The sequence below is a fragment of the Carya illinoinensis genome, chromosome 2 (assembly GCF_018687715.1).
Source record: "Carya illinoinensis cultivar Pawnee chromosome 2, C.illinoinensisPawnee_v1, whole genome shotgun sequence".
NCBI lineage: Eukaryota > Viridiplantae > Streptophyta > Magnoliopsida > Fagales > Juglandaceae > Carya > Carya illinoinensis.
In genome coordinates, this window is record NC_056753.1 from 9,508,471 (window position 1) to 9,535,654 (window position 27,184).

The window sequence follows — 27,184 nt, forward strand, 5'->3', positions numbered from 1 at the left end:
GTTTACATGCTTACCAATGTCGTTGTCTCGTCGTGTTCCTGAGTTGTCTGAGAATGGGGGGTCTCATAGACATATGAAGAACACATGAAGTTTAGACTAATCTCATAGACAGCACCACTGTTAAAGTCGTGTTTTGTATACCTTTGGGCCGGGCCCTTAATAGCTCACTTTTTCAGTCTTGGGCCTGCAGACACAAAGAAAATACCATGAGATGGGGGCCATAGTGGTGGCCGGAAAGGCTCCGATGTTAAATCAATATTGTCTTAGATTCAAGAGTAGGAAAGTAGAGAATTTAGAGTGTTTAGAGAGAGTTCTAATACCTGGGAGTTGCCCCTTTATGCCTGGTCTTAGGGATCAAACACCCATGCTCTATGTCAGATGGTGGTGTCCCCTATGCAGTTCCTTCTACCATACTCATTTAATGTGGAGTGGCTCTCTGGGGGGTATATTTAATGAGGCATGGCTCTCTGCCTTGTTCTACCAGGGGAAGTGCACTGTCAGACTCTTCATTTTCCTCCCATCAAAGGATCAAGGGCTTCCTGCGATTTGCACCCACCTGTCCCCTCAAGGTTACTCGAGGGTTCAGTTTTGGTGAGGTAGCGTGCTCTTGCCTCCTTCACTCAAGCATGGTCTTCCCACGCTTTCAAGGCCAACCTTTGCTTGGGACCAGGAATCCTTTAATTGGGTCGATGGACTATCTGGTTGGCCTAGGCCTCTCGCGATATCGGACTCAGATTCTAGGCCTTGCTCTCGCCGGGGGGGGGGGGGGGGGGGGGAATGGAATCCTTAACACCCTAAATTAGTTGAACCCATAGATGAATTTATGGTGTCGGATCCAGATTGAAACCCTAAATTAGTTTAGGGTTTCAGTTTGAAACTCTAATTATGATACGGTTTCTGATGGAAACCCAAATTAGGTTTGGGGTTCATATTGAAACCCCTAAGCTAATATGATTTGGGGTTTCAAAATTGAAACCCCCATCAATTGTGATTCGTATGACTATCTGATTTTAATTGTTATGTGATTTTTACATCATGTCAGATATTTGTGAGTTTGTGACTCAACTCATGGATAGTGGGTCAAGTCCAAATACTAGCAATAGTGCTAGCTTCCCTACCTCTACCTCTGCCACTACCACTACCCCTACCCCTATACCAACCCCTATCCCTACTCCCATGGACCCACCAAAGAAGAAACTCACTTCAGTTATTTGGAATCACTTCAAAAAGTTAGAGGATGGTGACCCCAATGACCCACAAGCCAAGTGCAACCAGTGTGGTAAGGTGTATAAATGTCACTACAAAAGGCATGGTACATCCCAATTGAAGGTCCACTTAGAAAAGGGATACATGAAGAGTCCAATTAGAAATTTTTTTACAAGAAACAAGTCAATCTAGATTAGAGATTGAACTTAAGAAAATGGTGGATGAGAGTAGTGGGGCAATATTGAAGAAGTATACCAAGTATGATACAAAGGGGTGTAGGAGTCACCTAACATGTCTGTTTGTAACAAACGAGCTACTCTTTTGGCTTGTGGAGGGTTCCAAGCATATTCTAAGTTCTTTGAACCTAGGTTTAACATTCATTCTCACCACATGGTAGTGAAGGATATTATTAAATTATAGGTTGTAAAGAAAGATTTGTTGAGAAACGAATTGAGTTGTCAAAGAGTTTGCCTCACCACTAATATATGGACATCAGTCCAAAACTTGAACTATATCTTTAACTGTCCATTGTGTAGATTTTGATAGGCAATTAAAGAAAAATACTCTCATGTTTTGTTTAATTGTCAATCACAAAGGTGAGACCATTAGGAAGGCTTTGGAGCCAACAATAGAAGAGTGGGTGTTGGTTCATGTTGTGACAATAATGGTTGATAATGCCCTATCTAACAATACCATACTTGAGTATCTTAAAAATAAGTTTAGAGAGGACAATAAGGGGTTGTTTGGAAGAGGTTTCATCTCATCCCATCTCATTCCCAAATATCACTCAAATACAAATTCAATTTCAAATATTTAACTTTTTCATCTAATCATTACAACTTTCCTAAACTTCCAAATAAAACACAAAAAATAATTTAAATTATCAAATATCAAAACAAATATAATATTTAAAAACTATATTCTAACAATATTTTAACTTTATAATATTTTTATTCTACTTTTTCTCTCTTCTTTCCCAAAATCTAATAAAATATCATAACTCAAAGTATTTCACCACTATTCACAAATTTCTCATCTCATTTCATTCACAATCATCTCCTAAGTCAATCATGGGTAGTGAATATTTACATATTCGATGTGTTGCACATGTCCTAAATCTTATTGCAATCAATGGTTTGAAACATGTTCATGATTCAGTTGTAAGAGTTAGAAGTGTGGTGAGATTTTGTGAGATCCTCACCGACTAGGCTTTATAAATTCAATGTGTCTACTCATTCTACAGGTGTTGAATGCAAGAAGGGTTGTCTTGATGTTCCTACAAAATGAAACTCAATCTTCTTGATGTTGGAGATAGTCCAATAGTACAGAAAGACCTCTGACCTCGTGGGTGACAATGACATGCAATATATAAAACACTATAAGGATGATGGGAGATTGGGCCGACACAAGGATGATGACTGGGATGTAGTGCGGGTTTTTATAAAAAAAAATTAAGTTTTTCTACAAAGTGACATGCACCATTTATAGGTATTTGTACCTTACATCCAATGAATATTGTCAACAAGTATGTCAGGTGAAAGAGCAATTGGATGAAATTTGTGAGTGTTGATCCTACTTTGCAGAATATGGCAATGAGCATGAGGAAGAAGTATGAGAAGTATTGGAGACATTTTAATAGGATCAAGATTTTCCTATTTGTGTCTATTATTCATGACCCGCAATGCAAAATTGATGGCATAGTGTATAGCTTGGAAATGGTCAGCGAGAAAGCTTGGACGGATCATATTGCAACAAAGATTATGAAAACTCTCAATAGATTGTTTGATGAGTTTGTTGCATTTAGGGATGGTAATATTCTGACACCTACACCTACCACATCACCTCCTCCCGAAGTTGGGATGGCAAAAATGCATAGGTGGGCTCAAGGTATGAGCACATTTCCTAGCTTCGAAAGACTTCAAACACCCAATCGAAGTTGAATAGATACTCAGCAACATAGATGCACCCATTTAAGCGACAGTTTGATATCTAACCTTGGTAGAAGCTCAATGTTGTATAGCATCCCATCCTTGGAGATATAACTCATAGTATTTTGGTCATCTTTATTACTATCGTAGCCTCAGAATCCTCATTTAGAACTGAGAGTGCATATTGGATCCATTCCAGACTTCATTATTTCTTATCACTGTGGAGGCTTTGATTTCTACTCGGAATTAGATCAAAGGGAAGCCAATTCATATTCCGAATGTGGTAGACTTTGAGAAGACCGACGTGGAGAAGGGGGGTGATCAACCTGGATCTAGTATTCACTCTTAATTCATTATTTTGCTCTTGCTTATAATATATTGTGTTATATTTAGTTGGATGCACTTAATTTCAAATTCAATTGTTGTAGGGACAACTTCAGGGAATGAGGCTACAACTCAATCTACATTGGCCACAATATGACTTTTGATCCACCAATTGACATTAGTTTGTTAAGTTTGTCTCTTAATTATTTATAATTTTTTACATATGTATATAATGTTTGCAATTCTTTTTTTTTTTTTTTTCTTTCTTTTCTCTTTAGGTTTTATAGTCTCACTTGCCCTAATCTAATTCCAATGATCTCATCTTGATACAAAGGCCTACGACACAAAGCTTTTATTATCTCATCTTGGTTTGTAGGTTTAAGTTTTTAACTTTCTTACGTATGTATATAATATTTGCAATTATATTTTTTCCCCATTTTTTTTAGGTTTTATAATCTCACTTGCCCATCCCTAATCTCAATGACATTATCTTGGTATAAGCCTACAACCACAAGTTTATGGTCTCATGTTTTTGAAGATGTATTTCAATTTTAGAAACTTCGAATTGTTTTTGAAACATTGTCATTTGTTCAATTTATATGATGATTTGTAATATTTTTATTAATTTGTAATAGTTTTAGATTAATTTGTAATAGTTTAGAATTATTATTTTGAACTTAAAAGTTACTAGTTAGAACTTAGTAACTTTCTTAGATATCATTGTATTTTATGTTTTACGCATTAAATTTTAAGTTTAATCTTTTGTGTTATTTATTTAAATTTTTTTCGATTTCATTTTTGTTGAATTAGGTAAATAAATGAAATTAGAATGTCCCAGATTCAGGTTTTGCCTGCCCATGGGGTGCAGGGCCAGAGTCTGGTGTTCTATAAAAGGAAAAAATATAATTCAAAATCTTCTAAAATTTCAATTTTACTATTCTATCATGATCTATATATTGATCTTAATATCGTTTTAAAATTAAATGGTTTGAATTTTGCTCTACCAACATTTATCACATGATTTATATGACTAAATGAAAATGGTTTAATTTAAGAAAAATGATCTTCTTTTTCATTAATTTTGCCATATATTCTTAGTTATATATAGTTGATGTTAATAATTTAAAATGGTTTTCTATTTAAGAAATATATATGAAATTTGTAAAGGACGTGTCCGACCACCAAACATAATTATCAACCTACAAGTCAAAGATGAATGGCATTGGATGCCTGTGACCACTCTGATGTCTGAGTCAATGATGAGTGATATATAATAGTTTGAGTATCTGGTTAGAAGTAGTTTTAGAGTTAACTATTACCAATATATATAGGCATAAAAATTCATTGGATCAATACTATGATTAAATTACTTTCACACGGTATCTAACTGTAATGTTTATCCCTAAATAATTGGAATGATCTAATCGTCATACCATCTTTTATCAACCCTATTGACCAGGAGGCCAAGCAGTTTAGTCGTATATCTGTTATCCAAGAATAGTAGGTAGTCGTGGGCCTTTACTCTGCAATTTGGGCTAGACCAACATTAGACCCTTCAAAACAATTTAAGTTGCATGCCTACACCATGTTTCCTTTTTGCCACAATGTAAAAACAAAATTTCAGTGTACCCACAATGTTTTTTTATTTTTTTGCCCCTTCAAACATACGTAATTAATTGCTTTGTCCGTCAAATGTGTAAAACGAGCAATCTCATAGGTACAACAGTAATTGTGAGTTGCACATGCACAACATTCCCAAGGTTTTTATACAAACACTAGCCATTTTTTTGGATTTTGTGCACTTTCTTTATGTAAATCCAAGGCTTTGGGACGTGGTACTTCACAACCATGAAGTTTCCTGCAAGAGGAATAACACAATATATATAATGGGTTTTTTCCCCTTCTCATAGATCATGTCTCTGACAATTCAATCCTCCATATATAGTGGGGTATTATATATATGGAATAATCATCATGAGTGGAGGAAAAATACTCTTTTCACTTTTTGTTATCGTGTTGACTACAACTTTCATTATTTCAATCTTCCAAGTTCCATATTATAGTGTATTGATTGAGAGCCTAACCAGTCGTGTATCATTTTCTGTGGTTGCTAGTTTTTCATATAGTTTCTCTTGTTTGCTTCTATATATACATTAGCTTTCATCATTTTCTTTTAAAATGTTAATCATCTCGGTTTTAATATGATCATTTCGTCATCTCCTATCGATCATGACATTAAATAATTAAATAATTATTAATTATGTTAATATGTCATAACGAAAAATAATAAACGAATTATTAGTTTTTGGACAAAACAGTTTCTTATTTTTTGTTATTTGACCACCCAAATTTTAAGTTGCAACTTGCCAATTAGCGTATATAAATAAACGTGGTCAAATAATTCAAGCAATACCCACATAGCAAGGCCAGCCAGCCAGCCTGCTCCTTACTCTTTCTCAAGTCAACTAGCTGACATGGGTATGTGGGAATATCTATTAAGAGTTCTGTTATTTTTGCATATTCTTTTCGTATTCTATTGACATAATTATTCAAGTCAGTTATTTTATATTAAAAAATGATACATCCAATCAAATTAATGAAATGTATAAAAAATAAGTAAAAATGACTACGTATAGAATTTTTAATCTATTGAGTGGTGATATCGTAAAAATGGTTTCAACATTAGGTTCAGACAATTTCTTGGAAGGTAAAAAGCTCGCAAGATCCAAATATCTTCCCACTCTGAAAAGTTGAGCAACTGTTTCTTCCTCGCTTAAGACTTTGCTGGAGTAATAAATTATAATACTTGTTGTATAAACACCACTTAGTGGGATTTATTATAAGTTTATATAAAAAAACTCAAAAAAAAAAAGATTTTAATGCCAACCCACGTAACAAAATAAAAATAAGTTGCATGGTAAACTTCTTTTCTCGAAAAATGCTGGAAAAGTGTGAAAAATAAACATCGGCTAACTTCAGCCCGACATTAAGAAGAAATGGCTAGATCGTGCATAATTTTAGACGACAAAGAAAGTCAAGTCTGTCTACCAAGACATCGAGTTTGAATTTATCCAACATGCCACTGTTGATTGTGGAAACACTCATTATGTCGTGTTTGGCCCACTTTTACTGGTGTTAGCTCCCTTCCCTTTCATCAAGGGGCAAAAGCTTCCCATGTAGAAATTTGAAAAGAAAAATCTAAATAAATCAAAACAGGGCCTACACGAACGGATTAAGAGGAATAAAAGAGGATAAGCACCCCTGCAATAGGATTTGAAACGAAGTCGATTTCAAAAGGAAAATATTAGTACAATTCGCAAATGTATCTACTCATATATTTTAATTTTTTTAATGGTTAAGAAATTAATTATCAGTGAATTTATATTTTTTTTTCTTAATAATTAAAGATGTTAAAAAAAATAAAAAATAAAAAGAAATAAAAACCATTTACACTTGTGTGCATATTTGGAGTGCCTATTTGGTGTGCACCTGCTCTTTAACAAGGCTCAAGTTCTAGAGAATTTAGAAGCCGAATCAGCATTCGTTTCTGCTTATCCTGAACTTGTCTTGCATTCCTCTTTCGGTGATAATTGAATAATCAGATATTACCAGAAAGAGATGAAAAATTTCTTTCATTTCAACAAGTTAAATGTATAATCAAATTACAAAGTAACTACAAGAATTCTTAGATGATATTATTCTTCCCCATAGTTGGAGGGTTGGGAAATAGATTTTCCTCGTCTCCTCTGTTGAGTTCCCATCACAAGACTTCTTAGAAAGTTAGATGGTATCATTCCACAAACCTTTTATTTGCATCCCCTTGAGTTTTTAGCAAGAATTTGGAATAAATGGTGTACAGAATTAGCACAATCAAATCATTCCAACAAGTTAAATGTATGATCAAATTACAAAGTAACTACAAGCCAGTAAAGGCTTGCCATTAGTGTTCATCTGACTAAAACAATCTGACTTCAGAATTTAAAAAATAAAAAATAAAAAATAAATCCCCACAATCTGAGCTCAAACCCTTAGGAACATATTAACTGCCAAAAAAGGATAAGAGCAGGCAGAAAGTCTCAATATTCAGTATTAGTCCAATCCCAGAACTGGTTTCACTGATGTTCATTTATACACATTTTCTTTATCCCATTCCCCCAAAAAAAAAAGGAAAAGACCCCAAAAAAAAAAAAAAAAAATTCCAATCCTCTAAACCCATGAATTTTAAAACTATATGTCAAAGGCTATAAAATTAATGGTGTCTTGTGTTTGAACTACGTAGAGTTACACCATGCAAAAATTTTGTATATCCAAGTAAACTAAGCTTTCCATCTGAGTTTCGGATCCATTCTCTGAGGATAGAATAAGCGGACGGTCCAAGATTCAATTCCTGGAATAGAAGGTATCAAAGTTGAGTCAGAATGGCATACGTACACAAATGCAAGAAGGAACTAAGGACAGGTAGGTGGTTCCATACCCTTGCCAATTCTTCAACAGATATGATGCGATTACCCTCCTGCTCAAAATGCTCAAAAGCAGTAGAGGCAATACGTTCCCACCCGTCGAGGGCCTCCAATTGATGTGTACTGATTGCAGCAGCACAAAACTCTTCAAAGTCCATCTTTTTATAAGAAAGTGGTTCCAACTGAAAAAAGAAGGGGGGGAAAAAGCAATAACACAAGAATCTGACAACTTTATATGCTTCAAAAGGACAACCTAAAGAAAAACAAAGCTGGCCAACAAAGGGAATCGATATGACCATGACATTCAGTAAGAATGGGAATTATAACAGATGCTGAAGATGCAAAAACGTGATGCAATCATGAGTAGGAATGGTTTGTGGGTTACAAACAGCTATAGTGGCTGAACCTAATAAGATAGCAATTGCATTCGTGTTTTTGATGATGATTCAACCCATTATTTCAATGCATGGGAGATTCCCTTGGGGATACAAAGACGAAAATGGTCTGTAGTGAGACCTTAATGGCCTAGTCCAACCACACAAGCAGAATAATTGTCTTCTTCTGCCTTGCAAGAATCCTTTGATAAGCAAGTTGAACATGCCTTCAAAAAGCGGGGCGCATTTCAGATACTTTTGGCAGCCAAATAAACCAGATCAAACATTCAGTTTTCAACAGACCAATTTTGCCATTGACCATAAACCAAGGATGGCCAGGCCCAAGTTCCCAAGGTTCTGTATTTAAAGCCTTTTAAGATATAGATTTAGACAATTATCTTTCACCTATTAGGTGGCTGGTGTTATGCAACCTCCACATGTTCTACAGAGACCCAAAGTTTCCAAGTGCACCAACTTGGAAGCAACGAAAGTAATCTCAGTGCAGATAAGTTCTTGATCTAAATAATATTGCAGATCAGCAGAACCAAAACTAAGTTCCTTAAGATATTAATCTTAAGCGGGGTATATGGGGTGGGGTTGTGGAAGTCCATTCAGTTGGAATGGGGGGATTTTGTCAAAAACATAAAGTTCAAAATGGGAGATGGGACAAAAGTTTATTTTTGGCATGATAATTGGTGCAGGGATTCTGCTTTGAAGTATGTATTTCCTAATCTTTTCAGGATTGCTAGAGATAAAGGGGCTGCAGTGGCTGATTGTTATCAGTTCTCTAATAACATGCTTCATTGGATTGTGGAATTTAACAGAGATGTACAGGAATGGGAAGTGGATGAAGTATCTGATTTTTTTGGAAGATTGTATGATATGAAGATTGATCAGATTAGGGAGGATAGGCGGCTGTGGGTGCAAAATAATAATTCCAGATTTTCTGTGAAATCTTATTACAAGGTGTTATCTAGTCAGGGTGTTAATGACTACCCCTGGAAATGTATTTGGAGGGCCAAGGTGCCTAGCAAAGTTGCTTTCTTTTGTTGGCTGGTGTCTCTTGGGAAAATTCTAGCCATGGATAACTTGAGGAAGAGAGGTATACTGCTGGTTGATTGGTGTTATATGTGTTAGAAGGATGGTGAATCTGTTAACCATCTCTTTCTTCATTGCGAAGTGGTAACGGAGATGTGGAACGAGATTTTTGCCAGGGTGCTTGGGTGATGCCTATGCATGTGGTGGAATTCTTGGCATGCTGGCAAGGTATTGAGGGGTGTAGAATCAGTGCATCAGTGTGGAGGATGATCCCCTTGTGTTTATTTTTGTGCCTTTGGTTGGAGAGGAATGGAAGGTGTTTTGAAGATTGTGAACTCTCTATGGGGAACCTAGGGAGTTTTTCTATAGCACTTTTAAGTTTTTGGATGAAGAATCTTGTTAGGGATGGGAACTTTTGTTATGGTCTGTTTCTGTTTTAGTCGGGTTTTGTTTTAGTAGTGTTCTGTTATAGCTTGTATTTATGTGTATTCTCTTGTATACCTCTTGTGTACTTGGGCTATGCCTATTTATTTGGAATAAAATTCTCTTATTAGCTATCAAAAAACAAAAAAAAAAAAAAAAGATCTTAATCTTAACCTATCAGGAATATTCTTCATATTAAGATTCAATATTGCACAGAAATTAGCTAAGGATAATACTCTAAGGATCAGTAACCAGTGATTTGAGTTTCAACTCCACCAAAGCTACTGATGCATGTAGTTTTTGAGTGTTTATGTGCAACTATAGCCACATACATAGGTATGTATATATGTAGATAATATGTGAAATAACAAATTAATTGAAGAAAAATATTATACAGGAATTCTAGCAAATACTAGTACCCACGTCATACATACATATATACATATATGAGACGCTTAACAACTGAAAAGTATTGCCAACAAAATCAACAAATATGCCTTACCCCATGAATGATATCAAGAACTCTGGACTCCTTCATGGCATCAGTTGCATTTCGCACAAGAGCCTGCAAGCATTTTTCAACCATACAAATGAATATGTAAATAAAATACAAAGTACCATCAACATAAACTTTAATATAAAGATAAGACATTAGGTAATGACCAACCCATGCCAACAAACAGCAAAAAGATTCCCCCCTCAAAACAGTAACCAACTATAGACTGGAAAATCAAACTAACAAGATAACAGTAAATAACCATTTTGAAATTGTCAAGAGTGACACGCCCGTCTCTATTTGGCTCTAACAGAGTGAATTGTGCCCTTAGATAGACCAGCTCATCTTCGGTCAAAGCTTTTGATAGAGCCTGCAATAATCAGAGAGACAACACAAAGATAAGTTATTTCTATCAAAATTAGGAAACTCGGTCTATAAACATCTCCCGTATAAGCTTCTCTAAAAGTTCAGTCTGACAGTGAATTCAGGATTTTGACTTATGGACACACCTAATAGTTGATTGTTGAGGATTCTCTATTATTTTATTTTATTTTTGTGATAAGTTAAAAAAAAAACTATCAAAAAACGTATGTCACAAATTTTGAATTTAGAAAAGCAGTAGCATGGATCCAATCAAAGTTGTTAATCTTAACCGAAAAAGTTATTTGCCTAACATGAAAATCCTACTATGAGGTGAGGGAAATAACCTGGTCTTTGACATCTGTAAGCATGCCATTAACATTCAACAAATATCTTATGATTGTATAAAATATAAATGTATATACGTGTACATTAGTTTATTTGTATATAGAAGTATATTTTCAACAAATTACAAGCCCTTGCCTAAAGAAAACTCTGCATGTCATGCACATAAAAAATGATAAGAATGGTACCTTCAGCGCTGCACGCTTGAAAGGTGTAGCATGAACATATGACTTGACTAACTTATAGATCAATATATCCAACGGGATTGAACGACTATCATCACGCAACCACGGATGAGCTGCAATGGTGAAAGTAGGTTCAATGGTTAAAATATTAACTAAAGGCAACCCATCCAAAATCATTGTCAATTACCACAGCATAATTTTAAAAAAAAAGATCCAATGTGTCAATGATTATGAAATATAACAATATTAATGGCTAGTAAATGGACCATATATTACAGGAGAAAGACTTTCAACAAATAATGAGAGAGTAATATTCAACAGGTGCTGTTCCACTGCCATGTAGCAGACCTCATTGGACACTAGGTGGCAGAACTATTGAAGTATCCAAGGTGCTATCCAAACATTCAAAGAATTTTCAAAAATTTTCAATTTCAAACCAAACATATTTCAATCTCTCTCTCTCTATCTCTCTCTCTCAAAAAAAAAAAAAAATCAACAAAAATTGAAAAAAAAAAACTACCCTTTAAAGTTTTATAAAACAACTTTTCAACTCTAACAATTCAGTTACATAAATCTCAATACAAAACATAATTAAAAGAAAAAAACTAATTCAGTTTTTCCTATCCACCTTAAAAAAATCCAAGAAAAACCGCATCTCAAAATTTGTCAAAAGCTTTCTCAAACATTCTCAAAATTTCATTAACCAAACACTCCCCAACCCTTTGTTGTTGTTCTTCCTTTGGGGCTTTTCCCATTTTCCATTTCACCCAGGGATCTAAAGGTGGGGGGGTTTAAAAACATATTCCAGAAAAGAGTAGGAAAACAAAATCTATAAATTTCTTTTATCACAACAAAAATTACTGATTTATGCCAAATCTTTTTACCAAATCAATTGCTTTCAAGAGAAAAGGAAATTCATAACTGTATACAGAACACAGAAAACAACATCAAAGATAGAGGTAATAAGTATTCGGGACCTCTTCACTAGCATAAAGAAATTAAACATACTGAGGGCTTGAACTGCAGTCATTCTTTTCCTGTAATCCTTGTTCAGTAGCCTTTTCACAAAGTCCTTAGCTTCTGCAGACACAGAAGGCCATGGTATATCCTCAAAATTTGGATCAGTCCTAAGCACTGCACGAAAAATTCCAGATTCTGTCCGTGCCCAGAAAGGTCGGCTTCCACATAATAAGATGTAGGTAATGACCCCAATGCTCCATATATCTCCTTCAAGACTATAAGACCTATGAAGGACTTCAGGTGCTACGTAGTACGCACTTCCAACAATATCATTAAGTCTTACGTCTGCACAAATACCCATGCAAGGGAAATATTCTCAAAAAAGTAGTAACTATTCTGCATATAAATTGGGATATTGAAATATTCTAGCACTTCAAATATGAATATAATGCTTCAAAACATTACAAATCAAACATTATTGCATAATCGCTTCGGACACATGCATGTTTAGGTGTGATCATGAGCATGTTTCTCACAATATGGTAGCATTTGTGAATATCTTTGTTAAGCCAAAAGTAGTAAATTCAGCCTTTCTTCTAAAAAATATAAAATCTCCCATTCGTAGACATCCACTTAAAAATCAAATCAGTCTATCAAGTTGCCAAACAATTAGGAATACAATTGTGTTAATACTGAGAACAAAAATAAAACCAAGCCTGAACTATTATTAGACAGCAAACATTACCTGGCCTGATAAAGTCAGAAAGACCAAAATCAATAAGCTTCATGTCAGCATCTTCACTTCTAGAAGTGAAAAGGAAATTCTGTTAGGCAGGCAAGATGAAGAAATATCAGTTACAATCATCCATGAATTAAATAAATTAAACAATAGCCTAAAAGAGAAAGCAGTACAGAGGACAAAAAAAAAAAAAAAAAAAAAAAGGAACTACCATTATAAGCTGAAAGGAACAAGATACAAAGAGTCATGAATAAAATCGTTCGTGATAAATCTGAAAAGAAGAACCTCTGGCTTTAAGTCACGGTGCACAACGCCTTGAAGATGACAAAATGCAACTACACTTAGAATTTGCACAACTATGAATTTTGCATCTTCCTCTGCGTACCTTCCTCCCCTACAATAAAGGAAAATACTTTTCAATTCAAAATAATACATCCTAAATCATGTAAGTAATTACAATATTTCCTGCCACATATTTTAATTATAAAAACAAAATCGTTTGTATTTAAAAAATACTTTTACCTTGATAAAATTCTATCTAGGAGTTCCCCACCTTCACACAGTCTGAAACAAGAATGAGCCAAAAATTAGAAAACGTATGATGAAGTTGTAAATTACTCACAATCATGTAACTGAGAACAATGAATTAATGAAACTTTTGACAGGGAAAAGGTAACATAAACTTAGAAAATTATTCAACATCTGAAAAATATGATCAATCCAATCTAGACCTTCTATCATGCAGGAAGCATGGGATGTTGAATTCTATCAACATAAAAGTTAATAATAGTCTAAAATACAAGAGACAATAATTTCTACCTCATTAAACAATATTGAAAACAGCTTCAGAAATGCTGGACCATATTATGTATCAAGAAATAGAATAGAACACAAGAAAAGACATACTCCATCACTATGTACACGTTATTGGCATCCTCACATGCATCATGAAATTTGACCAGATGCTTATGCCCCGATAAAGCTTTCAATATCTTCACTTCTCTACGGACATCTTCAATTGATATTGCTGTTGTCATCTGACAAAGAAATCTTATCATGATGCAGATAAGAGCATTCTTAACATACACTCTAGGTTTTAAAAAAATAAATTGCAGTAACAACAATCATAGCCCATTATAAGACAACAATAAATTGACAATAACAGGGAAAGACGGAACCCCAGGACATTCAACAGCTAAAATACGAATTTTAAAACCTCATTTTTCACCATGATGAAAAAGGCATTGTGCATTTATAAGAAAAATCATAAAACAGCAGAAACACAATCAATGAACATAGCATGCACAATGTTGGAAATTTTTTTATTTTTTATAGTTAATAAGAGAATTTTATTCCAAGTAAATAGGCATAGCCCAAGTACACAGGATGTACACACCTAAATACAAGCTAAAACAGAACAAGACTACAACAGACCACGACTAAAACAGAACATTACAAAAGTTCTCATCCCTTACAAGATTCTTTGCCAAAAAACTTAAAAGTGCTGAAGAAAAACTACCTAAGTTCCCCCAGAGAGCATTCACAATCTTCAAAACATCTTCCATTCCTCTCCAACCATAGGCACCAAAGTAAAAACAAGGGGATCATCCTCCAAACTGCTGCACTCTGCCTCTACTCCCCACAAGACCTTGCACATGCATAGGCATCACCCAAGCAATGCCTTCTTGGGTGATGCCTATGAGATTGTACAACCACCCACAGTAGCACTCGCTTTCTTTCCATTGAAGATTTTATGAATTCTTGTTCCTCTTCTCTGCCTTAACTAGGTGTCCTCAGTATACTTTTTGTTCAGTTGGGTATCTTATCAAAAATCAAAAAGGAAAGAAAGAAAGAAAGAACTACACCTGTTTCTGTTATTCCATAATTTTCTCAGAGTTATGTATGTAATCTTCTTCAGTGACAAAACGTAAAACAATAAACATCCCAGTCATACAATATAAAAAAGGGTTTCAATTTATTAAATTTCTTTTTTTTATTTTTTTGATAGGTAAAAGAGGTTTTATTGATCCACATAAATAGGCAAATAAAAATTAGCTTTGAGAGCAGGTGAAATTAATTGGTTCCCCAACATTTTCATCTTTTCTTTTTCTTGTTTCTTGTGCCACATGTAGTTCAAATCGGTAGACCTTGGCATTGGGATTATTTGCTATGTGGTAATTTTTAAGTTGACATTTATAATTGGTTTACCATTTTGAAGACTTACATAATGATTAATTGCTTATAACCAAACACCAAGCATTCTATATAAAGCATTAATCACTGTTATTAGTTGAAACCCAGCTGAGAAAAATTTATCAGTAATTTACTTCACTTGACTGATTTTTTCCCTCACCTGCCCCTTCATCAACATCAAACAAAATTATTGACATAGGTATCACCGGGAGGCTTCTCTAATTCCTAGTTTTGAAATTTTCTCAAATTAGCAAGGAAATAGCCAGATAGCTGAAAAAGAAAACATTGATATTATAAATTAATTCATCTACAAAGACATCCCTTCAAAAACTTAGGTGGAAATCAGAACTCTCTTTCTCCAGAGCTGGAAACCAGAACTTGTTTCATGTATAGTTGCTTCCATAACACCCTAATCTCCAATTGTAAAGAACCACAGGAGAATGAAGTGGATATATGAAAACTTACTACTAATTCTGTGCCCCCTCAAAAGAAGAAAAAAAGAAAAGCAGTTCTCTCATTTCAGTTTTTATTTGCACACTAACATTATACTAGGTTTTCAAAAGAAATGTAAGATCTATTTACAGAACTCTATCACTAACTGATAAATTATACATCTAGATACATTAGCTAAAGATAGATAAGAATTATTTCATCACATCAGGTTTCGATCACTTGCATGAATGCCAACGATTTGTTTTTTGAAGTGGAAATCCGGAGACCATGTATACCAAACATTTCTATCCGGCTAACCCTGGACCTTTACTCTATCAGTAACTGATAAATTATAATTCTAAATACAATACTTAAAGATAGAAGAAGAATCATTTCATCATATAGGTTTTCGATCACTTGCATGAATGCCACCAGTTTGTTTTTTGATGAGGAAATCCGGAGACCATGCATACAGAACATTTCTATCTGGTTAAACCCCGATCTTTACTCTATCACTAGCTGACAAATTATAATACTAAATACAATAGCTAAAGATAGAAGAAGAATTATTTCATCATATAAGTTTATGATCACTTGCATGAATGCCACCAATAGTTACATCAATTTTTTTTTTTTTTTTTTTTTGTCTTTCTCAAGAGGAAATTCGGAGACCTTGTACACATAACATGTTCTTTACCCGGTTAAACCTCGGACCTTTGTAACGAGCCCACATAACAAAAATCTACTAGTAACATTAAATTAAAGCACAAATAAATAACAGAAACGTTAATCAAAATCCTACTTATTAAAACCTCAAACTATAGAACCATCCCTGCTTAATTGTCCTTTTTCTTTTTTTTGTTTATGCAGTTGTTGTTGATAAAGTTAACCACTATTCCTGATATAGAATCAAACCAAAAATCCTAACACAAAGCATCAACCAAGACTAACGAATTATATACCAGCACAAAATACAGAAGTCCACGAAAGGAACTCCATGGATATTAAGCCAATAGAGACGGTTTGAAAAAAAAAAACCTACCATCACGGAGTTTCTATTATAAAATTCTGCTTTGTACCTTTGCTTTCGAAATGATTTTCACAGCAACGGGCTGATCTTTGAGCTCGCCCTTTTTGCCTCTGGCAGAGCAAGTATGACCAAAATGCCCTCGCCCTACCTCTTTCCCGAGCTCGTACTTGGCTCCGAAATTCTTGGTGTAGCCGAAGCTCTTGTCTAGAGCTTGCTCCATCTCTGCTCCGCGCTCCTCAGGGATCGGGCCATCCTTAGGCTTTGCGGCGTGGCCGAACCGCTTCGCCAGCGACGCCTTGATGTGCTTTGCTGGCGAAGGCGGCGGGAAAGGCCGCCGGAAAAACCTCCTCGGAGTCCCCGATCCCCTCGCCGGAGACGGAGAAACTCCGCCGGGAAGCGGACTGGCGGAAACGCCTTGAGGGTAATGGCTGGGCCAAGGGCTCGGGTACGAGGACCGTGCCGGAGTGTTCCTCAACGGCTGAACGTTGGCGGCGCCGTTAGTCCCGCTTGCGGACGGTAACGGAGTCTGAGACGCATCGTTGTCATAGGAAGCGACAATAGTAGTAGTAACGTCATTCTTGACCGTTGGATTGGTCTTGCCGTAGCACAGCCCCATCCCCCCGCCCTCCCACCAAGAAAAAACAAAAGCTTGCTGCGGCGCTGTATCAGATCACGACGAAGTCAAAAAGTGTAAACATGGGACGGATCCGATTCTCACCGGAGAGAGATCTACGGCGAGAAAACGATAAAGAAAGAGAATTTGAGTCAGTGAGAGAGGGAGACAGAGACAGACAGGCAGACAGACAGTCGAGACAAGGACACCAGGGTCTGTAAAAGCAAACAAAGACGAGCGAGTGACAGACAGAGAGAGAGCTGGAGAAGTATAAACTGTGTCCAGTCTACGCTCGAAGAAGGGAAATCCCGGATCGTCCGATTCAATTTGGAAAGTGAAAATCACGAGATCCAAATCGGTTCAGACACGATATCACAGGCCATTTATGATCGGAGCCGTTGGTCTTTCCAAAATGAAAGGATTTGGAAATGTTTAAGGATTACTACATATTATACTTCTCTCTCAATTTCTTTTCGTTTTGTCTCTTGCTACTTTTATTATTATTATTATTATTATCCTCTCTCCCTAATTTATTAAAACTTTTTTTTTTTGCTAAGTTTTAAGATTTTCTTTAATAAAAACTAAGACGGAGTTTGTATCATGTTTTATGAAAGCAGTAGGTAAAATAAAATGTGAAGGAAAAGTTTAATTGTAAGTATAATTATTTATTAATATAATATTAATTTAATTTAATTTAATTGATCAAAAATTTAAAAGTATTGTGCTTAAGAGATATTTGGAATGAATTTGAAAAAAATAATAATAATATTTCTAGAAATTGAAAACACAGATAATTCGAATTATTAAAAGAATAATGATATATGCACAAACACAAACATTTAAATAGTATAAGGATAATATAAGTGGAAGAAATTTATAGGTTTAATTCATCTCATAAAAATGATTCAATAAAAAAAATTGATCATTGCTTATAAACATGCTCAAAACCTTATCCATAACCAATATAAGATTTATTCTTCAACACTCTTTGTTACGTGTAAATCAATATTTTTCCTAGTTTTTATCACAAGATAAGTAGTAAGGGTCCTCATTCGTCATGTGACAAACTCTAATACCATAAAAAAAATTTGTGAACCTAACTTATCTCTTAAAATTAATTCAATTAGGGATGATTGTTTATTACGTATAAATATGTCTAAAATCTTGTTTACAGCTAATGTAAAATTTATTCCTTAACATATATTATCGTTCAAACATAACCTCAATTTACCATCCATATACCTTTTAACTTCAATTGTACTATCAATGTATTATTGAAGTGTTTGAGTTTCTTCCTAAATACTTTTTTCATTAGAAGAGAGAGATAAATTATAAAAGAAAATGATATGTTGTCCTTTTAAATTTATCATTCAAAGTTATCGATAGTGTAATTATCAAAGTTTTAAAATTCGTTCCGTTCCGGCCGGAATGGCCGGAATTTTTCGTGCCGGAACAGTGACCGGAATGGGATAGGTATCTGTTCCATTCCGGGTCAAATTCCGGCCATTCCGGTCAAATTCCGGCCGTTCCGGTCAATTCCGGCCGGAATAGTAATTCCGGTATTCCGGCCGGAATAGTAATTCCGGTACGAAAAAAAAAAAAAAAAAAAAAAAAAAAAAAAAAAAAAAAAACTTTTAAATAAGTTAAAAAATAATGAATAAAATTGTACATTAAGAATTCAAATACCCCTTTCCGTGCATTAGAAGTATTGTTACTTTTAATAATTTTTCTATTCTTTAATTTTTTTCCTTTATTTTTGTGTCTTAACTCAAGTTTGTGAATTTTTTCAATATATATTCATTTTATAAATCTTTAATTCTTCTATATATATACACATATATATATCACACACTTACATATATGTATTTATTTTATTAATTGTTAGTTTATATATACATATAAATATTTATATATAATATATAATTAATCCCGAAACGGTACACCGAAACGTACCGGTACCGAAATATTCCGTTCCAGTGGCTCAACCGGAATGGTCTCCGGAACGGATTTCAAAACTTTGGTAATTATATATTTTTTTTAATATTTATGGAGATGGCTCAATATCCTTGACACCTATCGGGCTAATCAACGGACTTGAATCACCAATCAAACCGTCAACTCAACTCCCAAAGGGCTCGGTTCACCTCCAAGACCCAATCCATCCTAATTATCAAGAAGGTAACTGCTTGAGAATCTATCAAGAAATGAAACTTATCAATTAAGTATAGATATCATTTGAGTGTGGATAAACCCTCTATCTCAATATTTGAAGTTTGAATAACGAATAAGTCTATTATTCAAACAATAATATATGTTAGAGAGGGCTACGACCATTGCTGGGGACTCCCGTTAAGTTAAAAAAAAAAAATCAATTTTTTTCTTTTTTCACATCATTTTTTAATGCTTTTAAATATTTAAAAAAATATATAAAAAAATTCACAATAATATTAAACAATTTTTACTTAATCACTAAGAAAAAAGACAAAAGAAAAAAAAATAGGAGCGATAGCTCCCAGCGGGGGATATAGCATTTTCCATATATGTTTTACGGGTTCTATATATACAAAAAACCCAAGTATGTGAAGTACCATCTGATTTGTTGATATTGAAAAATATTTTCTCACTTAATTATTGATTTAAGTATCGGAGGCGTTTCATGAACCTTCAAGCCACTCTACTTTTTGATTGAAGATGATCGTATGTAAGTGACGATGAAACACATCCTTAACAATTTAAATATAAATACGCAAATATATTTATATTGAAAGAAACGGATTTCTATTAATGTAAAAATGCAAAGACATAAAATTTTTGTCAACATTATATAAACTGTTAAAACACATAATTTGCATTTGGCATCCTCAACCCAAATTATAAAATGGATCTCTAAATTTTTGAAGCATGTTGGATGTTTAAAATATATTAAACGATGTATTTATATATATTTATCTTTCTTTCTATCTAGATTTTAAATAAATAAAATAATCCTAATATTTTTATATTTCCTTTAAATAAATACTAAATTGGGAAGATAATCCAAGAACCAGTCCACTTCACAGGTCGGAATCAAATGGCTTCTACTTTCCAGTTACGGCACGTGCTCCCATTAATAGGGGTATTTCGGGTATTTAAATGTGCCTGGATTACAAAAAAGCCCATTTCTCTGGAAGGTTTTAGACAGGTGGCGTGGTTTGAGGGCATAGAGGTGCGTGGTAGGCCATGGACAACATCGTACTGTAACAAAGTTAGGACAGGATTTGGAGAGGAGAGAATTTAAAGCTGACGAACACGCACAGCGTGGTCCAAACCTTAGAAGTGGATTTGGTGAGAGTCTGACGAGGTGTGGCTCGGAGGTGGCGCCTTCTCAGCCATCCGATGCTATTACTTATGCATATTGATATTTTTTAATTCGGATGGCTGAGAAGGCGCCTTTTTTTTTTTTTTTTAATTCTGAATTTAAAACCGGCCAATTTTTTTTATATGTTTTTTTTTTTTTTGACATTTTTTCTGTTATAAATTAAGTAACAGTTTCATCTAACATGGCCGGTTACTAACTTCATTGTATTGATGAGTACCGTTGGAGTAGCTACAAACATCTATGACTACGCTTGTCATAAAATTTACCCCTATAATAAGTACCAAAATAATTTTTAACAATTATTTAAATTTAAAAAAAATAAAAATCTACCCTAAGCAAAGGAGAGTGTGGGGCTTCTCTAGAGTGAAAAAAACCGATGAACCAGTAAACCAGACCAGACTGAACTAGGAGGTTTGGTCTGGTACCAGTTTTTTTTTTTTAAAACCAGTCAAAATCGATCTAGTTCTGATTTTTCTTTTCCTAACATCGGACCAGACAGGATCGAATCGATTCATATATATATATATTTTAAATTTTTATATTGTATAAAATATTTTTTATATTACACATATTATATATAATTATATATAAAATAATTTGGTATTATATGATAAATTACTAATTAATATAATATTAAATTTGACAATCCTATATCACTATAGTCTATTGTATTAATAGTTATAGTAATACTATATTACTATATATTATAAATATATCTCTATATTATATATTATAATATATCACTATAGTCTAATGCAATTCTAACATGAACCTTTCTGGGCGCAATTACACAATCTCCCATTTGCTACGATGACTGAGGAGATTGGAATACGTATGGGCTCTTGCATGGCCAAGGTTCTTAAAGTAGAAGTGGGTAAAGATGGTAAAGGGTGGGGGAGATTTCTCAGAAGTCGTGTGGAAATTGATATTGCAAATACTTTGATTCATAGTTATGTTCTTAACATATGAGGCAAGCAAATGCTTATTCACTTCAAGTATAAATGGCTGCCAATTTTCTATTTTAAGTATGACACTTTGAAACATAAAGACAATAAATGTTCTAAGGCGAAAGGGGATGATCAGTCTACAGACAGTATGACCAGTGGCTTCTTACCTCACCAGTTAATTCTGTATTTTCACTAGCCAAGAAGTATGATGGTACTTCAAGCTTCAACAACTTTAGTTCTCACTGGCAAGGGAATTCCGATGAGTAGAAAGGGAATGAAATCCCTAAAGAGGTAAGTCAGACACAAGCTAACGAGACTATGAGAATTATTGGAACGAACCATGACATTGAGGTTTAGAAGGAGCAAATCTTGGAGAAGAATAAAGAAGGCTTGCCTTTTTTGGATGTCAATAACCATTTCTGTGTAAGTCAACCTTATTCTCTAGCCATTCATCAAGCTTTTCCTAATAAGAAAGGTATGGAGGATATCCTCTTGGTTATGGAAACTAAAACAAGGAATCATGACTCTCGATCTTTCCATAGTACGCCATTCTCAAATATCATTGCTAATATGGATATTGATTCTGTTAATCTTTGCTTACAAGAATCTCCTATGAAACCTAGTAGGGTATCCACGTGGAAAAGGAAAGTTAGGGGCAAAAGTAATACTCAAACTGTAAAAGCAAAAGGCTCTACACTTGGCAAGTGTAATAAGAGGTCAGTTATCATTAGCAAAGAAACTTTGGTACACTCTCGTATGCAGCCCCACCACAACCAATGATTTGCTTAAGTTGGAACTGTCGAGGGTTTGGGAACCCTGGAATGGTTTCATTAGTTTCATCAGATGATGAAATCTAAGGGCTAGTTTGGATATCCAAATCTAAACTATCTCATTTCATCTCATCTCATATAATCATTACAACTTTCACAAATTTTCACACAAAATATAATAAATAATTCAACATTTTCAAATCCTGAAACAAAACTAATATTAAAAAATTATATTATAACAATATTTTATTCAATTTTAATAAAAAAATTTCATCTCATCTCATCGGAATTGTGTAACCAAACAAGACCTAAGTGTCCATAGTTAGTCTTTTTCATGGAGACTAAGTGCTATAGAGATAAGGTCAAAAGTGTCAGAAACAAAATTGGTTTTGATAGAAGTTCTACGGTTAATGGAAGGGGTTGGAAGGGGGGTTTAGCCTTGCTATGGAATTCCAATGTGGTTGTGGAGTTGGAATTTTACACTGATGATCATATTTCAATGTGGGTTTCTTATGCACATGCTGATGAGAGATGGTTATTTAATGGGTTCTATGGTAACTCTGAAACTAGTAAAAGGGTGGAAAGCTGGAAACTGCTTCAAGTACTGAAGCCTCAAGGTATTATGGCATGGCTTTGTACTGGGGATTTTTATGAGATTCTTAAACAATTTGAAAAGTTTGGTGCAACATGAAGGCCTGCTAGACAGATGGAAAGTTTTTAGTCTACTCTAGAGGCATGTGAGTTTTATGACTTAGGATACAATGGGGATAAATTCACTTAGAGGAACAATAGAGATGGGGAAGCTTTTACAAAGGAAAGGCTTGATAGAGCCTTTGGCAACTCAATATGTATTAACAGGTTTGAAGATCATTCGATGCATAACCTAATGGCTAGTTGTTTTGACAATGGTCCCATTTTGGTCTATCTACATAATCAACACCCTATTAGTAATAAAGACAAAATCTTTAGACTTGGTCTGAGAAAGTAGATTGCAGTACTCTTATTCAAAATGCATGGATAGCTAATACTAGTTACTCAACTAAAATTGAGGCTGCCACTAGAGGTCTGAAGAGCTCTCAAAGTAGATTTCAACAATGGAGCAGGCAGATGCATAGAGATAGAGGTAAGGAGATCAAATCAAAGTTTGAAATGCTAAACTTGTTATATGAGCTAAACAAGGGACAGTTGAACAATGATAAAAAGCAGTTTCAAAAAGAAATTAGCTGTTTATTTGATGAGGAGGATACCAAGTGGGAGTAGAGGGCCAAACAGAAATGGTTTAAGGATGGAGATCGTAACACTAAGTTTTTCCATAATTGTGCTACTCGGAGAAGAAAAAACAACATAATTCACCAAATCACCAATGCAGATGGCCAACTGACTAAGAAACCTAAGGAGATTACTAGCATGTTCCAAAACTATTTCAAGGATCTATTTGAGACTCCAAGGCCAACTGGTATTGATTCTTGTCTAGATTCCTTAAGAACTAGTGTTTTTGAATCTATGAATGCAGATCTGATGTGATAACCCCTTTTTACGTATATTTTCACTGAATGATTGTTTTTAATTTAATTAATATATTGGTTTATTTATTTTAAATTAATGTATTTTAAATTGGTTTTAATTTATTTGATATCATGTTTAATTTATTTTAGTCGTTTTACGGTTTTTAATATCGTTTTTGGCGGATTTGTTTTTAGTTTCCGGAGTGAGGATTGGACCTCATTTCTTTTCTTTTCTCTTTTTCTTTTTCCCTTTTTCCTTTTCTTTTTTTTCTTTTCTTTCTTTCCTTTCCTTTTCTTCTTCTTTCTTCCCCTTTTCCTCTCTCCCGCGCGCTGCCCCTTCTTTTTTCCCTTACCGTCGCTGCCACTTCGGTCGCCCATTGCGCCTCTGTCCGGCAGCTTTGTTGTACACCACCCCCACCATTCTCTTTCCCTCCCAGCAGAGTTCATCGCCACCAATTTTCAGAGCTATCGGACCAGCTGTTAGCCGCTACGAGCCCCTGGAAGTCACTGCACCTGCTCTGTTTTTCCCCCTGTCGCCGGTTGCTTTCGCAGCCCAGAACTGCCGCTCGCCGGCGGCGTGGCCTACACCACCCATCCAATTTTCTTCCCCTCTCACCGGTGAACATCCCCACCAAGTTTCACCTCCATCTGAACCACCGTTAGCCACCACGAGCTCCTCCAAGTCACATGGTTTTTCACCGATTCCGGCGTCGTCGCACCACCTCCGGCCACCATCTCTTCACAGCTTCTTCCTCTACCTCTTGCCAACCTAACCCACCTAATTTTGGCCCCGATCCGTTGCCGGAGCAGCTCCCACGAGCTCAACTCCGATTTGGACTTTTTTCGCTTCCTCCGCCATTTCCACCACCACCCACGGCCAAAACTCGTTTCTTTTAACTTCATAAATATCTATAGACCATTCCCTATCAATTTCATACCTTGGTTTGTTCCCGTTCGAAAGTGGGTAATTTATTACCCACAGCAACAGTGTAAATTACACTGTTACATTGCTTTTCCTCCGCCGTTTGCAACGCCGCGAGCTTTCGAAAAATACCATATAGCGCTGTAAGTATTTTCCAAACTCTACATTTAGATTTAAATATATTTTACTCTTACAATAAATATTTATCTGTTGGTTGGCTGATTCCGGACTGAGTTCGAGGAGTTCGGGGGTCGGCTGGATGAGGACGGAGTTACTTGGATTGTTGTGTTGTGCATTGTGGTTGCTTTTACATAGTGCATGCATGTGCATTTTATTTATTTAAGAAAATCATGTTTTGTTGGCGTAAATGGTTTTCGGGTGTGTGAGTCTCACGAGCCCAAGCCGGGATGGGTTATTATCTCGGTGGAGCTCTTCTGGTCACTCGGGAGTGGATGATACTGAGCAACATCCCCTGGGTTGTCGCAGGGCGACAACCGGATCGCACAATACGGTAACGCTGTCATATCGACTCCGTGGTCCCTAGAGTGGCGGAAACTAGAGGATGGCCTGGCCAGGGACGCGCTAGGCGAAAGTCTGTGCATCGCTCGTTTAGGTGTCACACGCGTAGTCGTTACCTGCAGTGTGGCACAGAGCCAGGGTGTGCGGATGATCCCTAGGGGAGATTATGGTGCATGCATAATTGGATTGTTTTTATGGTTTTCGGATGTGGGCCATTTTCTGAGAAAATGGCGAGATTTGGTTTCAAGGCTTTTGATCCATTTTCTGGGAAAATGGTGGTTTGGGTCATTATCTGGGATACTGGCGAGGATGTGTTGAGACTTTTGATCCATTTTCTGGGAAAATTGTGGTAGCGGTTTTGGGCCATTATCTGAGATAATGGCGAGGAATGGTTTTAATGGTTATGTTTTTGGGCCAAATGGGTTTTTGGCGTGCGTGGAAAAATTATGATTTTATGGGACATGTGCATTGCCTTCTTTCATGCATATTATTGAGTTTAATATGTTTTTATCTAGCGGTGTTTGGATTTTGCTTACCTACGACACCATTTCTGGTACCGTAGATTTTGGTGCAAAGATCGAGGAAGAGGAGGAGGAGGCTGAGGCCAAGGATGCGGCTCCGCCGGAGTTCTGGGTTGAAGTTAATGTCTTGTTGTTGCTTTGAGTAATATTTGTAGTTTGTAATATTTTATTATGTATGTTTTGAACAGTTTTGTATTTAAACAAGAAAAATTCTGGTACTTAGTTTATGACTTTGCTATCCGCTGCGTGTTTCTCGTGCACATTTGTTGCTTACACACACACTTGACACTCATCGATAGGGTGGTAACCTGTGATGTCATTATCCGGACGTCTCAATTTTTCCGTGTCCGTGCGTGGAGATTTGGGGGCGTCACATCTGACCAGGAAGTTTACTGCTGTAAAAATTAAGGATGCACTTTTCGCCATGAACCCACTAGGAAGCCCTGGTCCTAATGGGTTCCTTGCATCTTTTTACCAAAAACAATAGAATGTCCCTAGCTCTAGAATAATTGCTATAGTGCTGGAAGTTTTGAATGATGGGAAGTGGTCAACTAGCGTAAATGATACCTTCATATCTCTTATCACCAAATCCAAGTCCCCACTCAAAGTAACAAAATTCAGGTCCATTAGTCTTTGCAATATCCTTTACAAAATCATTGCAAAGACCTTGGCAAATAGGCTGAAAGGAATCTTTCCCACACTGATTTCACCAACTTAGAGTGTTTTTGTTCTAGGAAGATTAGTCACAGACAATGTCATTATGGCCTTTGAATCTATGCATTCTATAAAGACTTGGATGAAATAAAAGGAAGTATTCATGGCTCTCATGCTTGATATGAGTAAGACTTATGACAAAATAGAATGACCATTTCTTAGAGCTGCCATGGAGAAAATAGGGTTTGACCTCAATTAGATTGATCTTATCATGAAATGCGTTTCTTCATTTTCATATTCACTAATCATTAATGGTGTTCCACAGGAGAAGTTTACCCCAACTAGGGGGATCAGGCAGGGTGATCCTCTTTAACCCTACTTGTTCATCCTTTGTTCTGAAATTCTAAGCAATCTTCTCAATACTGTTGAAGCTAGTGAGTTGATCATTGGCCTTCCACTGGCAAGGGGTAGGCTACACATTAATCATCTCTTTTTTTTTTTTTCTTTTTTTTCTTTTTTTCTCTAGATTATAGCATTCTTTTCTGCAAGGCCAATTCATTGGAATGGAGCAGGTTGTTCATGCTTATGGAATCTTATGAAGATACATCAAGTTAAAGACTCAACAAAGAAAAAACATCTATATATTTTAGTAAGAATACTAGAGAGGAGACCAAGCAGATCATTACAAGCATTGCCAGGGGTCAAGGCCATCACATCCTATGAGAAATACTTGTACTTACCAGCACTAGTGGGGAGATCTCGAGCCTCCTCTTTCAAAGGTCTTGTTGACAAAGTGCATAAAAGATTAAAGAATTGGAACACAAAGTACCTATCTTAAGCATGCAAGGAGATTCTTTTGAAAGCTATGGTGCAAACTATTCC

The 27,184-nt window shown here is 35.5% G+C and overlaps 1 protein-coding gene across 1 annotated transcript; it reads right to left on the reverse strand.

The window, feature by feature from the left end:
• Positions 1–7,319: 7,319 nt before the first annotated feature.
• On the reverse strand, positions 7,320–17,536 carry LOC122300072 (CDPK-related kinase 3-like). Its single transcript, XM_043110450.1, has 11 exons — positions 16,543–17,536; positions 13,745–13,875; positions 13,361–13,402; positions 13,124–13,232; positions 12,845–12,923; positions 12,148–12,444; positions 11,143–11,252; positions 10,512–10,619; positions 10,256–10,318; positions 7,933–8,100; positions 7,320–7,845 (listed from the first exon to the last, which is right to left on the reverse strand). The coding sequence occupies exons 1-11, from the start codon at positions 17,107–17,109 to the stop codon at positions 7,708–7,710; spliced, it is 1,812 nt and encodes a 603-aa protein (XP_042966384.1). The 5' UTR covers positions 17,110–17,536; the 3' UTR covers positions 7,320–7,707.
• Between the last annotated feature and the right edge of the window lie 9,648 nt (positions 17,537–27,184).

Coding starts and splice junctions, on each gene's coding strand:
- LOC122300072 (XM_043110450.1), bottom strand. CDS start 17,109: ATGGGGCTGTGCTACGGCAAGACCAATCCAACGGTCAAGAATGACGTT. Junction 13,876..16,542: donor AAATCATTTCGAAAGCAAAG/GTACAAAGCAGA, acceptor TTTCTTTGTCAG/ATGACAACAGCAATATCAAT. Junction 10,319..10,511: donor CTCTTGACAATTTCAAAATG/GTTATTTACTGT, acceptor AAATGCTTGCAG/GCTCTTGTGCGAAATGCAAC.